This window comes from Cydia pomonella, chromosome 25 (genome assembly GCF_033807575.1).
Source record: "Cydia pomonella isolate Wapato2018A chromosome 25, ilCydPomo1, whole genome shotgun sequence".
In the NCBI taxonomy this organism is placed as follows: domain Eukaryota; kingdom Metazoa; phylum Arthropoda; class Insecta; order Lepidoptera; family Tortricidae; genus Cydia; species Cydia pomonella.
Window position 1 is genome coordinate 1,403,756 of NC_084727.1, and position 15,296 is coordinate 1,419,051.

General features: G+C 34.6%; 1 protein-coding gene and 1 long non-coding RNA gene across 2 annotated transcripts in view; one reads left to right on the top strand and one right to left on the bottom strand.

Annotated features, from left to right (window-relative positions):
* Nucleotides 1-15,296, top strand: part of LOC133531700 (uncharacterized) — a 131,114-nt gene that overhangs the window by 48,140 nt on the left and 67,678 nt on the right. Inside the window, exons 12-15 of the mRNA XM_061870068.1 lie at nt 3,776-3,852; nt 8,407-8,442; nt 11,194-11,229; nt 12,990-13,088. Of these exons, the coding sequence (XP_061726052.1) occupies nt 3,776-3,852; nt 8,407-8,442; nt 11,194-11,229; nt 12,990-13,088 (248 nt within the window). The remainder of the gene's footprint in view (nt 1-3,775; nt 3,853-8,406; nt 8,443-11,193; nt 11,230-12,989; nt 13,089-15,296) is intronic.
* LOC133531733 (uncharacterized) lies at nt 918-3,768 on the bottom strand. Its single transcript, XR_009801585.1, has 2 exons — nt 2,284-3,768; nt 918-1,338 (listed from the first exon to the last, which is right to left on the bottom strand). It is a non-coding gene; the product is annotated as an uncharacterized LOC133531733 (long non-coding RNA).

Below are 15,296 nucleotides of genomic sequence, written 5' to 3' on the forward strand. Positions count from 1 at the left end.
GCCGGCGGCGATGGAGTCCAGGACGATGGCGGCGGCGGTGAGCGGTCTAATAATGAACAATACATTCCGTACTTTAAGCCTGGTTACAAAAGACTATTTCCGGAAAACTCGACTACAACTGATTTTAAAGTGTTTGTGGAACACACTGACTTAAAGGACAGACTGAGAAATAAAAGCCCAATTTATTTAAACCATATATTTACCGCACCGCCCGCCGTCGGCAGGGTGTTCATCCTCACACCCTAGAACCTAAATGGTCACGCACTGTGCGGTTTAAGAGGAACTTCCTCTTGCGCACGCTCCGGTTGGTTGTGAAATGAGCTACCTGCCGAGGTTTTCCCGAGGGTCTACAGTATGAGGTTCTTCAAAAAAGGAGTGTACAGATTTTTAAAGGGTCGGCAACGCGCATGTAACAACTCTGGAGTTGCAGGCGTCCATAGGCTACGGTGACTGCTTACCATCAGGCGGGCCGTATGCTTGCCTGCCACCGTCGTGGTATTAAAAAAAAAAATTATCTCAAAGTTTACTAAATCTGCTCATTTTGCTAGTAGACCTCCAACACCTTGGTGGAACAAGATCTGTGAGGAAAGTGTTATTGCATCCTATAATGCTTTGAAACTATACAGAAGTGATCCTACCATAGAAAATTACATAAATTATAAAAAGCTAGATGCATTGAAAAAGAGAACTATTTCAGAACAGAAGAAAATCGGCTGGAATGACTTATGCCATTCTTTCAACAGGACTACCCCTATAAGTAAGATTTGGGATATGGTTTAAATTTTTAAAGGTGTTAAGTCCAATATTAGATCATACAAAGATGAATTCATTTCTCCATTTTTAGACAAATTATCAGATAATAGTCATTTAAAAGATACTAGTACCTTACCTAACTACTTTAACAGAAATAATAACAATAGCGATTCAAATTTTTTAATGGAACCATTTACGTGGAATGAATTCATAACTAGTCTACGCTCCAGACGTAACACAAGTCCAGGTTTAGATAATTTTCCCTATATTGTAATCAAAGAGCTTCATTTTTCTGCTCAGAAGTTATTTCTTGATGTGCTTAATATATTATGGCTTAATTTAATCATTCCTGAATCATGGAAATCACAGTGTGTCATTCCAATACTAAAACCAGATAAATCCCCAGAACAGGCTAGTTCCTATCGCCCAATTTCCTTGTCCTCTTGTCTTGGTAAGTTATTTGAAAACATGATCAAAGTCCGTTTAGATTGGTTTGTAGAGGCTAGTGGTATCATTCCATATTTGCAGTATGGCTTTCGTCGAGGGCGAAGTTGCGCTGATAGTTTTATTTCACTCATCTCTGATCTGAAAATGTCAAATAATTTAAAGTCACACACTGTTTGTGTTTTCCTTGATGTGCAAGGAGCATTTGATAATGTTGACCCAGCTATCCTAGTCAATATTATGTCTGATGTATGTCTGACGTAGGTTGACCTGTCAAACTATGTCAGTGGATATATAATTTCTTAACAAATAGAACCTTATTTGTTAAACACAATAATATTTTGCATGGGCCTCGATCAACTTCAAAGGGCACTATGCAAGGTGCCACACTTTCACCACTACTGTACAATTTGTACACATGTGAAATTTGTAAATATGTAGATACTAGCAATGTAAGTATACTCCAATTCGCAGATGATTTTGTTTTGTACAGTAGTAACTATAATTTGCAGATTGCCATAAATAACATAAATAAAGCCTTAGATCAATTAGGTATGTATTATAACAATAGATTAAATTTAAAGATTAATGCTGCAAAAAGCAGTTTAATGATCTTTGGTGATGATGATCCAACCTGCAATATTGTATACTGTGGAGAGCCCATTGAAAGAGTAAGATCCAAAAAAATATTGGGTGTCATCATTGATCAAAAGCTGACTTTTGAAGAACATGTGAAATATATTTCTAAAAACAGTCTTAAAGGTATAACTGTATTAAGATGTCTAGCCGGTGTCTCTTGGGGTGCTGATCCCAAGATCCTATCTGTTTTATATAAAGCTATAGTTAGGAGCCATTTTGACTACAGCGCTATGGCATATATAAATAGCCCACATGCAATCAAATTAGATATTCTGCAGAACAGGGCTCTGAGAATTATATCCGGAGCAATGTGCTCAACTCCCATAAGGGCCATGGAAGTTGAGACACATATTATGCCACTTATTTTAAGACGCATTATTCTTGCTGAAAGATATTGTCTCAAGATATTATATTATAATAACAATAAAATTATAAACAAGATTTTACCTCACCGAGTCAATGTGTCCGGTCCTCTGGCAACTGGAGAGGGTCTCCTTCTTGGCAATAACTCTCCAATATTGTTTCAAATTTTTCTGGAAATTGAAAATAAATATAGTAAAATTAGAAAGCGGCATCCTTGGCCATGTTATTCCTCCCATTACAAAAGCATTATGCAACCATTTAAAATAATTGATTCGGTTACTAGTAATGTAGACATGTTACAATTCCTTTCCGATAATAATTATTACACTATTTATACTGATGGTAGCAAAGGTGTGGATTATGTACGTAGTGCAATTTATGATCCACAATCTAAATTTTCTCAGAGCTTTCTTCTGCAGAATGTATGTACTATATTTACTGCTGAGGCTTATGCAGTTTATCAGGCCCTACTGTGAATTGGCAATGTAAATAATTGTAAATATTTTCTAATTGTAAGTGATTCGTTAAGTGTGCTTCAGGGCTTAAAACTTCTTAAAATTCATTTTAAAACCAATTTTATTTTATATGGTATAAAAGAACTATTATATAAATATCGCCTTAAAGAACTTGACGTTTCATTTATGTGGGTTCCTTTTCACAAAGGAATCACTGGTAATGAAATAGTAGACAAAGTAGCTTTTGAAGGTATAAACACGCTTAATGTTAGTGAATCTATGTATGTTCCTATGTCTGATTACTTATCCTGTATAAATCTATCTGCAAGAATGTTATGGGAACAAATGTTGAACAAGGATCAAGACTTAGGAAAAGGAAAATGGTACGGAAGCATACAAGAAAGCCTGCCAAGAACGCCATGGTATAATAACCTGAAAAAAGCCAGTCGGGATTTTATTACCACGATAAACCGGTTGCGCTACGGACACAATGCTGCACCATCACACCTTGCCAGACTGGGATTGATACAGAATAACTTGTGTACTTTCTGTGAAGCTGAAGAAGGAACCGTTAACCACCTATTATTTAAATGTCAGAAGTTCCTTATTGACAGATTAGTGCTTGCCAGTGAACTGAGTGAAGTATATAAAAACATCAGTGATTTTTCTTCCCGCCCGCCGCCGCTTAGTAATCTACTAAAAGACATTGGTGCATATTATCCAATTTACAAGTAGGTACATTAAAAATACAGTGTTAAAACTTTAATATGGCTTATCACAATCGTAGTGCTGTGTAATACAATATAAGGCTTGGCTTAAAGGTCTCGTAACCAGGCCATAAAATCCAAAAAAAAAAAAAAAACTAAAAAGTACGGAACCCTTTGTGGGCGAGTCCGACTCGCACTTTTCCGGTTTTTTTAATCATACGCGACCGACGGGACGCTTGACGCTCGAGCGACGTCGGCGACCGATGTCAGCGTAAGAAGAAATGAAGCCGGTTCAAAACGTCGGGATGTAGTTTAAATTCATTATACGCTATAGTCTACGTTTATAAAGTTTCATTTCAGGAGTAAGTAACTATCGCGCTACCAGAAAATAAAATTGTGTTTAAATATTTACAGTGGACGGGAATCAACATGATGATTTATGCGAGAGAGGTCGTTTCTTGTGGCAGTGCCTGAATACAGCAATAGATATGGTACGTAGCTAAGTTACAGTAAAACCCGCTTTATACTTTGAACCTCACGCCACGGCTATTCATTTGCGACGCGTCATTGTAAACCTTATTAGAATGTAATTGGGGAAGCTGGGCGTGTCAGTTGACGTCTATGGCGGTCAATAGGTTCACGAGCAGAAGATTCTGAGAGGACAACGAACGTCTAAAACGCATCTTAAGTGGAACAAATGTATGAAAAACAAATTCCAATTCAAAATGTATGAGAAATCATATTAAACTTAATACGAGTACAATCAAGTTTCTATATTTTTGTTTCAAACATGACATAGTTACATAGATTGACTAAGTTCCACAGTTATCTCAAGAAGGCTTGTGTTATGGTTACTCTGATAAGTATACAAATACTTAAAGACAATGAAAATACCCACAAATCGGAAAGAAACCTCTGTAGTAGGTACTCATGACACAAATAAATATGCCCTTACCGGGATTCGAACCCAGGACCATCGGGTTCATAGACACGGTCACTACCCACTAGGCCCAACCGGGAGTTGTATGCCCGGAGTGTAAATATGAGGGGGCCTACCGCGAAAACCGAAGTGCGCGAATTAATTAATTAATTTATTTTAAGGAGTACCAACAGCTATAAAAACATTATGCAGATTTAGGTAACAATACAAAGCCAATTACAGGTACTCACAGATAGAAATGGAATAACAATATAACAAACTTTGCGCGCAAGTACACACAATGCTATCACGACTTATACAATTTCAAAATACAAAAAATAATACAACTCAAAGCTTATGTAAGTTATAGAACTGCTGACATTACTAACAGTAAAAATAAAGGTTACGTAAATCCTTAAGCACTCAGACAGACCGCATAACGGTTACTCTTAAAGTAGATATAAATTTAAAAAAAAGGATAATAGCGGGTTAAAAAACGGATTTTCGCTTCAATGAAGGAATGGAACAATTAAATACCTCTGGGTAGAATATTCAAATTACGACAAGCACGACACAAAAAAACTATTTTGTCTTTGAAGTACGATTAAGCGAAATGGGCGTAACGTTTAGATCGGGCGGGCGTATTAAATGAAAGTTTAAATAGCAGTTCAGGGCAATTAATATACCCACTGTTGATGCTTATAATATAGGCAATGTCAGCTAATTCTCGCCGTTTATTTCATGGAATAAAATGGTGCTTCCTGCATATGCTGAGGAAATTAGAGGAGTTATACTCTCAATTTGCCTTAATTGTAGTAAAAAAACTATTTTGTCTTTGAAGTACGTTTAAGCGAAATGGGGTGATCGTAACGTTAAGATCGGGCGGGCGTATTAAATGTAAGTTTAAATAGCAGTTATAATAGTTATAATATAGGCAATATCAGCTAATTCAAAATGGTGCTTCCTGCATATGCTGAGGTAATCAGAGGAGTTATACTCTCAATTTGCCTTAATTGTAGTAAAAGAGAAAGATGCCCGCAAATTGCGAATTTCAGTGTTCGGTAGGCCCTCTGGTGCGGTGCTTTAGCGAAACGTGCCGGCAATGAATTTTTGAACAATATTGCTGCTTGGTCAATTTGTATGAAAATTCGCTTACGCATAAATAGGATAGTGGACGACTGCTTGTGCGTCTATGTGACGCAGTCCCCATTTTCTTCCCTGGATATTTAGATATTTATTTGTAAAGTCATGTACATAGGATGTTATTACAGTTATACAGTAAGCTTCCATGAAGATGAACTTAATACTAAATTACAGGCTATGCATGCTATTATTATGTAGTATTTGAATTAATGTAGGTAAAATTAAAAATGAGTCAAAGCAAAAGTTAAATTGAATGGCAATGTTTGGTTAATAACAAATTTTGATAGTGACCTTCTCTTATAATGCGACTAAGGTTTCATCATTTAGGATATTGGCATTATGCAAAATATTTTTACACATTTTATTGTAGGTATATTAACTCTAGCTATGGTAACATATCAAACAAAAGGGTTTGTTTGTTATTATCATTGTACTAGTTAGAGTAAGGAGTAAGCCTCAACTCAGAACTGCTATCTGGACCGTCTCTTCTGAGAGATCTTCGAGACATTCTTATGACATGGAGAACGCATAAAGTCTGTTTTGTTGCCGATGTCATCAAAATATGCCGTTGTGAGAATAATTAATTAACATGGATGTCCGAGTAGATAAAAGTAAACCCTGCTGCTATGTAAATAATCAATTAAAACAGAATTAATAGTCAATATTACCTTAAATTCACAATACTGCTTGAAAACACTAAGTTAACTGTATAAATTTGGCATAACTTGTCATCAAGTTATTTATTTACCTTGATTCAGAATTAATCGAAACTGCTAAAACTATCACTAGATGCTATGTGGATTACTAGTATGATAAATTAAATAATGAACAAATATAATTGAAAATAAAACCTTTTTATTATAGTCAATAAACCAATTTATTCACTTTATCATCAACAACTACTTAATAAATACAATCACTAATAAGTACTTTATAATTGACCAATATATGTCTGAATGTATTATTTAATAATTAATTCAGCATTAAGGTATATAAACATTAAAATAATTATCAACATAGTATTTACTTAACTTTCAATATTCCTGTGGCGACGATTAACTCAGTGCTGCAGCGCAACGAAGAATCACAATGAGAATGATCCAAATAAATGGGGTCGGGCCCTTTTATATCCACTGCTAAGCTAACCAGCCACTCGCAACTGGTTAATCATGCCATTTGTCGTTCGAGAAGTGACGTCACAAACGTATCTTCTCATTTATCGAATAATGCAGAATAAAATGATCACAACATCTTTTCAATAAACTCCGTTATACATAATTACTAATAAGTAATATTAATACATAATATAATCACTTTAAAATAGTTAACAAATCTTATTAGTAGGTTAACTACTGTATCAAAGTTACCACTATCCATGTTTCTCTAATCAACCGTGGTTTCGTATCGTACCCACATAAATCACAAATTGTGTAAACTTCGCGTGATATTGAGTTAAGGGTTTAAATAGTGAATATTTATCAACATTGGACGTCAGAGAGAAACAGGTCAGTTCCATACATAATACAATTTACAAATAATAATCTAACACTGTCAAATCTACAAGAAGAGAAGACAGACTTCCAGACGAGTTGACAGTGAACAAAAATCGGCCAAGTGCGTGTCGAACCACGCCCAATGAAGGGTTCCGTAGCTTCATTGCCTTAGTATACCCACTTAGCGGTTCTGGGTTCCAATTGAGTTAATAGGAGAATTTGTGTGTGATGAGCACGATTTTTTTAATCTCGAGTGATGGATGCATATGTCACTTGCTTTTTTCTTTTTATTGCGAGTGCGAATGTGTATATTTAAGTAAGTACCATATAAATATGTACATCGTCGCCTAGGACCTATCCATAGTACCTATAAACCTTGTGTACAGTCAGCATCAAAAGTAGCGGATGAAACAACGCGCCAAAAGTATCTGATGTTCCGGATAACTTTTCCAAATATAGATAAATTTCTAAAATTCGCGCTCATAAGTATATCTTTTACAGTCTTAGTTGTTCTATATTAAAGACATCACTTTTTGTTAAGCCGATACAGAATGGTACATACTTATGAAACGTTATTTGATCCGCTACTTCTGATGCTGACTGTACCTTACCTAGATAGGAGTTGTTCTATCTGTATAGGTTGTTCTATCTGTATACAGTACCTGGGCGACCGAGCTTTGCTCGGTTATAACTATTTATTGTAATGTTGTGGTGATAATCTTAACTACATTTTTTTAATAAATTAAACTTGTCTAAAACAATAAAAATTAAAAATACGCGTTTTCTCAAACATAAGACTAATCTAGATCGATTGTATACCCCTAAAAACCCCCATATACCAAATTTCAGCGAAATCGTTAGAGCCGTTTCCGAGATCACAGAAATATATATATATACAAGAATTGCTCGTTTAAAGGTATAAGATTTATACTATAACGGTATAAGATTTATATTATAGATTTACACTCATCATTGGAATGGATTATTTTAAATAACGATTGATTCAATCAAATATTATTTGGTATAAAGTTAATTTTGTGGAACAATCAGTTATTTATAGTCTGTCAAGCCATTTCCGTCAGTAGAAAAAAGTGGCTGTGACATAATCGGACAGACAGACGGACATGACGAATCTATAAGAGTTCCGTTTTTTGCCATTTGGCTACGGAACCCAAAAAAGGGGCAAATTTAAAAAAGGTTGGCGCGAAAGGTTATCGTTCCATGGAAAGTTAGAATTTCGCGCCTTTTTCTACAGTACTGACAAGATTGTATGACAGACTATATACACTCATGGAAGTCATTGACAAATTTGGAGGAACGCAAAAAAAAAGATTTAATTACTAATTTTGAAATGACTTAGGTGATGGCATAAACCTTTTTTTACGTTCCTCTAAATATGTCCATGAGTATACTTTGTAAGTAAATTTTCACCCCATGCGAAAATATTATATAATGATATTATCCCAAAATAAAATATTTCATGTTTACAGGTACTACAAAACACAGACGGAAAAGATACGTATGAGGTTATTACGTCAAGTATTTATTTAATATCAAGCTTCATTTTTAATATTACTTCAAAATACTGATGTATTACTTACTAACTAATATTATTGCTATTTAAGAAAATTTGATTGCTTTTAAGGATAATTATCTGAAAAACTACTTAAAATGTATTTTATGCAATTTTAAATCGTGCCTGTATGCTAAATTGGCTTCTGCCTTTCATTTACGTCAAACAATACACAATATGGCGGACGATATGTAATTTGTTATTTTAGCGTATTTATAACATATTTCGCATGAAACTTCATTTTTAGTACGTGTAAATTACTATAGAGGACGGGAAACGAAGGGTTGCAGGCCAAGTAGATATAGACGGCCGAGCGTAGTGAGGTCGCAAAGGGATACGCGGCCGGCAACCCCGTTTCTCGCCGAGATTTGTATAGTATAGTGCTTTTCTCAAACTTGCGATGAAATAATTAAAAAAAAAATAGGATGATGACGATGATTGTTATTATTACTTTTGGATTATTAAAAGGGGAACGAAAATTTGATTATTTTTACTCAACGACGCACGGTTTAGGAAATACAGCCCTATAAAGATTTCTGCATGACTAAAAAAAAACTTTATGGGGCAGTATCTCATAAGCCGTGCGTCGTAGCGCAAAAATAATGAAAGTTTTGTTCCCCTTTGAATCGCTGAAATAATATTTAACAAACACAAAAAAGACAAAAAACGAAAAAAAAAAAAAAACATAATGGCAGAATTTTGCTTATAGGTTTTTTATGGTTGAATGCCAAGACGTGCCATAATTTGACGTTTAAAAACAAAAGAAGGTTGCCTTACAGGCCTAGGTGTGTAAAGCTGTATGAAATTCCTTTACATATCATCTTCACTCATCGCACCTGATGTGTAGTATTTCCGGACCTAATTTGAAGTAAGTCATGTCAACATTTCATTGCAAGTTTGAGAAAAGTATCTTTTATTTAGTTTCACCACGTTTTCTGTGTGTGTGAGTCTGTAATCAAATCTTGCAAGTTAAATTTTATCCACTTCCTGGTTTCCGATGAAGCCGAGATTTGCATGCATATATATGTAAGTCGGGTGACAATACAATATTATAGACATTTTAGTACCGTGGAGCTGATCTGATGATGGAGACAGTAGGAGGCGGAGGAGGAGGAGTTGTTCTATCTGTATAGGTTGCCCTAAATACATTTATACTATAAGTTTTATTAGTTTGATGTTGTACGCCAGTAAACTGACTGAATATCAATGATATTAGTAGGTACTCAATTCAATACGAGTAAATATGGAAACAAAGCAGATATAATTATAATTTCCATTGCGTCGGCTTCAAGCAGAGTAGGCAAAATGTAACGTGGATAAGAATAAAAACAAAAAAAATATTCGTATTAAGTCGATTTCAATAAGAATTAATCTCGGACTCGTTATTTCAAATAAAATGAATGAATGAATGAAATTTAATCCAGAAAATTATTTCCATATACATTATTATACATTATACATTTAGACATAATTACATTACATAAAGAATTAAATAAAATAAAATTAAAATTAAATTAAATCGAATTAAATAACATCCTAAAATTTAAATAACAAATATTATATTATATTAAATGACAATGAAAGAGAATTAATCAATAGACTTTTTTTTCACTGAAGAAAAAAAAAACAATAATTATTTTAGAATATATATATATTTTTTTTTTATTTTTACAAAAAAAAAAAATTATATATTCTAAAATAATTATTGGTTTTGAAACAGTTTGTTGGCGGTGCGCTCTAAAATAATCTTAAACTAAATAGGTACACTAAAAACTGAGTAATGTAGGTTAAGTAGCATTATGAGCACAGGAACATACCATAATCTAGTGAGATTTGACATACCATTTCACAACACAAGATAGATATGATAGCTGTTCATTAAGGAGGAATTATTATAATATTTTAGCGGCACAAACACTTTGTTGACAACCGAAAATAAGTAAGAAAGTATTAGGTAACTAGGTTAAGTTTTCATATTTGTGTAGAAAAATCTGTTTAAATTTGGATTTCAAACTACCTATGTTTAATTTAGGTGGTTCTAGTAGAAGAGAGTGCTCATTATAAATTTTGGGGATCAAATATTCTTTTGTTCTTCGACCATAATAGTTTTTTGCTGACGGTCGTGTCAATCTTATGATCTTAGCAGACCTAGTGTCACGCTTACTTATTCTTGGTATTTTACACTCATCATTGGAATGGATTATTTTAAATAACGTTTGATTCAATCAAATATTATTTGGTATAAAGTTAATTTTGTGGAACAATCAGTTATTTATAGTCTGTCAAGCCATTTCCGTCAGTAGAAAAAAGTGGCTGTGACATAATCGGACAGACAGACGGACACGAGGAATCTATAAGGGTTCCGTTTTTTGCCATTTGGCTACGGAACCCTAAAAACGGGCAAATTTAAAAAAGTTTGGCGCGAAAGGTTATCGTTCCATGGAAAGTTTGAATTTCGCGCCTTTTTCTACAGTACTGACAAGGTTGTATGACAGACTATATACACTCATGGAAGTCATTGACAAATTTGGCTGAACGCAAAAAAAGATTTAATTACTAATTTTGAAATGACAGGTGACGGCATAAACCTTTTTTTACGTTCCTCTAAATTTGTCCATGAGTATACTTTTTAAGTAAATTTTCACCCCATGCGAAAATATTATATAATGATATTATACCAAAATAAAATATTTCATGTTTACAGGTACCACAAAACAAAGACGGAAAAGATACGCATGAGGTTATTACGTCAAGTATTTATTTAATATCAAGCTTAATTTTTAATATTACTTCAAAATACTGATGTATACTTACTAACTAATATTATTGTTATTTAAGAAAATTTGATTGCTTTTAAGGATAATTATCTGAAAAACTACTTAAAATGTATTTTACGCAATTTTAAATCGTGCCTGTATGCTAAATTGGCTTCTGCCTTTCATTTACGTCAAACAATACACAATATGGCGGACGATATGTAATTTGTTATTTTAGCGTATTTATAACATATTTCGCACGAAACTTCATTTTTAGTACGTGTACATTACTATAGAGGACGGGAAACGAAGGGTTGCAGGCCAAGTAGATATAGACGGCCGAGCGTAGCGAGGTCGACAACTCCGTTTCTCGCCGAGATTTGTATAGTATACTTAGTGCTTTTCTCAAACTTGCAATGAAATAATTTTAAAAAAATAGGATGATGATGATGATTATTATTATTACTTTCGGATTATTAAAAGGGGGACGAAAATTTGATTATTTTTACGCAACGACGCACGGTTTAGGAGATACAGCCCTATAAAGATTTTTGCATGACTGAAAAAAAAAACTTTATGGGGCAGTAGGTATCTCATAAGTCATGCGTCGTAGCGCAAAAATAATGAAATTTTTGTTCCCCTTTGAATCGCTGAAATAATATTTAACAAACACAAAAAAGAAACACAGAAAAGACAAAAAAAGAAAAAAAAAACATAATGGCAGAATTTTGCTTATAGGTTTTTTATGGTTGAATGCCAAGACGTGCCATAATTTGACGTTTAAAAACAAAAGAAGGTTGCCTTACAGGCCTAGGTGTGTAAGGCTGTATGAAATTCCTTTACATATCATCTTCACTCATCGCACCTGATGTGTAGAATTTCCGGACCTAATTTGAAGTAAGTCATGTCAACATTTCATTGCAAGTTTGAGAAAAGTATCTTTTATTTAGTTTCACCACGTTTTCTGTCTGTGTGAGTCTGTAATCAAATCTTGCAAGTTAAATTTTATCCACTTCCTGGTTTCCGATGAAGCCGAGATTTGCATGCATATATATGTAAGTCGGGTGACAATGCAATATTATAGACATTTTAGTATCGAGCTGATCTGATGATGGAGACAGCAGGAGGCCGTAGGTGGCAATCTAATTGTGGTTGGGGTTTTTAGAATTGTCTCAATGAGTATTGGTTGCCTGTGGAAACAAAATAACAGTCAGCGATAAAAGCATGTGCCGAAAATGAAATTTTTGCCACAACTTATTTTCTTCTTTATTTTCTACTACCGTACCGAAATCACACTTCCTACAAAACCGAAGTTTGACAACGATTAATGGACGAATTACGCTGTCCCTTTTTAATGTATGGCACTATCCTTTCGGCCATTTAGGGTGATCAAAATTTAAATTATCTGTGGTCGTACACGCAAAGGGATGTCAAGTTGTGCCAACCCTAATAATTGCTCGGAGCAATGCTGACCCGAACGAAGCCGAGAAAAGCCGAAAGGAGGAGTGTCGCCTCACTGTCTAAATTGTAGACTCGAGTCATAAATAAATAACATCAGGTTTATATTTAAGTATACATATAGGTTTCTATTAACACTCGTTTACAACTTTATTTATTTAGCCTTTATTGCAAAAAAGAAAACAATCGTATAAAAGACGGACTTAATACTATAAAGCCTTCTCTACCAGTCGACCTTCGGGCAACCATTTCCCCTATGCACTAATAATTTTCCGGTTATTTTAAGGTATTAACATACGACAGACTTATGTTGATTGATGAATATTGCCGCAAAAATACAAACGAGACATGTTTGGACATGTGTAAATACGAGAAACTTGGAATTGTAAGTTTTGATGTTTTTTTTATCACGGATGTACACCCAGCTGCAAAAGTTCATGGCCACTTTATGATTTAATTCCATTTATAGTTAATGTGGCTGCTGGGTGTACAGCGAGCTGCAAACTGCATGGCCACATTATTAACAAATTCCATTTGGCTTTGCCCTTTTTAAATGTTTTATTAAAAATATATTTATTTGTAAAAACATATTTCTTCAGTTAAGTATATTTTTAAATTAAGCCTTTCCAAAGCTAAAGCGACTAGTAGAAACTGTATACCCTAATTCATAATTAAATTCCATCAAATCTACCATGAAATGTCACTGTCACAATGACATCTGTCAACGTCAGTATGACGGACCAGATGTCACTAACCTTTTTGGAATAATAAAAAATAATTATCTTATTGAAGGTGACGAACATACTAAACCCGTTTTTGTATGGAATACAGAAATTACGTCAAAATATGTGACCGAAACCGGCAAAACGTCCCACTTTGTCGCTTGCCATAAGGACGCCTTGACAGGTTATTCGTATAAAGATACAAGCAAATCTCGTCCTTATGGCAAACGACAAAGTGGGACGTTTTACCGTTTTCGGTCACTCCATTTTCTATACCTTTAATGAAACGCTGCCAACTACATAAGCGAAATGATTTTGAAAATTATAATCTTAAAATGCCAAATCTCGCAAAATTCTATAGAGATGACATCTGTTCTTTTCTGATTACCCTTTCTGTTTGAAAAATACTATAAGTAACAGACGTCAGATGCCGAATGAAGTGACAACTTGTCTTGACAAGTGAGTGTCATGGCCGCCATAAATCTATCATGGTAACCATATGGGCGTATTACACTATCCTGTAGTTGTCGTTTTCGAATTTACGTTTTAAGGTATAGTAATAATACTAATAATACACACATCTTAAGACAATAATGTTATTGTATTAAAATGGAATACCAAATGTTGATTAGACCTGAAGTATTACCATTTCAAAACAAACATTTCTACCAAATAGTTTTAATTCAATATTAATTAATGGGACTGCTTTTTTAATAAGTCTGATTATATAAACTAAGCATTTAAATGTTGTGTTTCAAATTAGTAGTAAATTATTTACTTACGTGCATTCTTTCGCCAATAATATATTTACTATCTATGGAACGTTTCACTTTACTGGCAACACAGTGGTAGATTTGATGGAATTTAATTATGATTCAGGGTATAGTAGGGATCATCATTGGACGCGCGGCGCGCGGATGGGATAATCAATAAGGTTAAAATACCAATTGAAAAAATTTTGGGTAGAAAAGGGGGTTTCAACCATTTGTTCATAGACGCTGTCAACAGAAGTTACAAGTGGGGTAAAAGTTACATGTCGAATTTAGCAGAACTTGGAATATTTTCTCTGCTTTTCGCCTTCGGCTGATTTTAGTACAAATGTGACGGGTCGTGAGAGGTAAGAAGGAGCGTCAGTGTCGACGACACGGATATCAAACAACGCCTCCCTCTGCGCATCCCAAACGCCGCGACAGGATAGATCTGCACGTAGGTCGCAGTCATTTTTCGAAATGATTGGTTCTTTTGTTACGTTGCCCCACGCGTGTTGGCAGAGTTCACAGAATAAGTCTCTAATCTTATTATGACGCCTTGTGATTAGACCTCCAGTTTTACAGCAGAGCGCGTGGTCAATGTTGAAGCTACCATTGCCACAGCCTTCGCATGACTACGGCATGGCATTTGATATTCTATGGTAGCGTATTGATAGCGCATTTCTGAATTCTAATGGGGATACGATCTATATAAGTAAGTGATCTTTTTTTGTTGGAATAACCGAGAGCCAATTTAAGGACTTCGTTTTCATCTTGGCTGCGATGGATCTTTCGATCGCTCGTTTTTTATTAGGTGTAAATTTTGCTAGGGAAGTTTATAACATATAAATTATGACATTTCGGAGAGAGCTGTGCAGCTTTTCTTCTAAATGTCATTAGTGGCATTCAAAGGGTCGTAAATAGCCAGTCCGCCTTTATTTATAGGTAGGGAGAATAATAGGTGGGCTTCAATTGGAGAGATGTCACTTCCAAAGAGCGTTGGAAGGAAGATCGTGCGTAGGGCATGTGTTAGTGGTTCAAAAAATTCGTGGGAGTTTTTCAGGACATGTAGGTAGTTGGTATGACCATTGGAATTAAATTGCTTTAGTGAGGGCGGTGTAG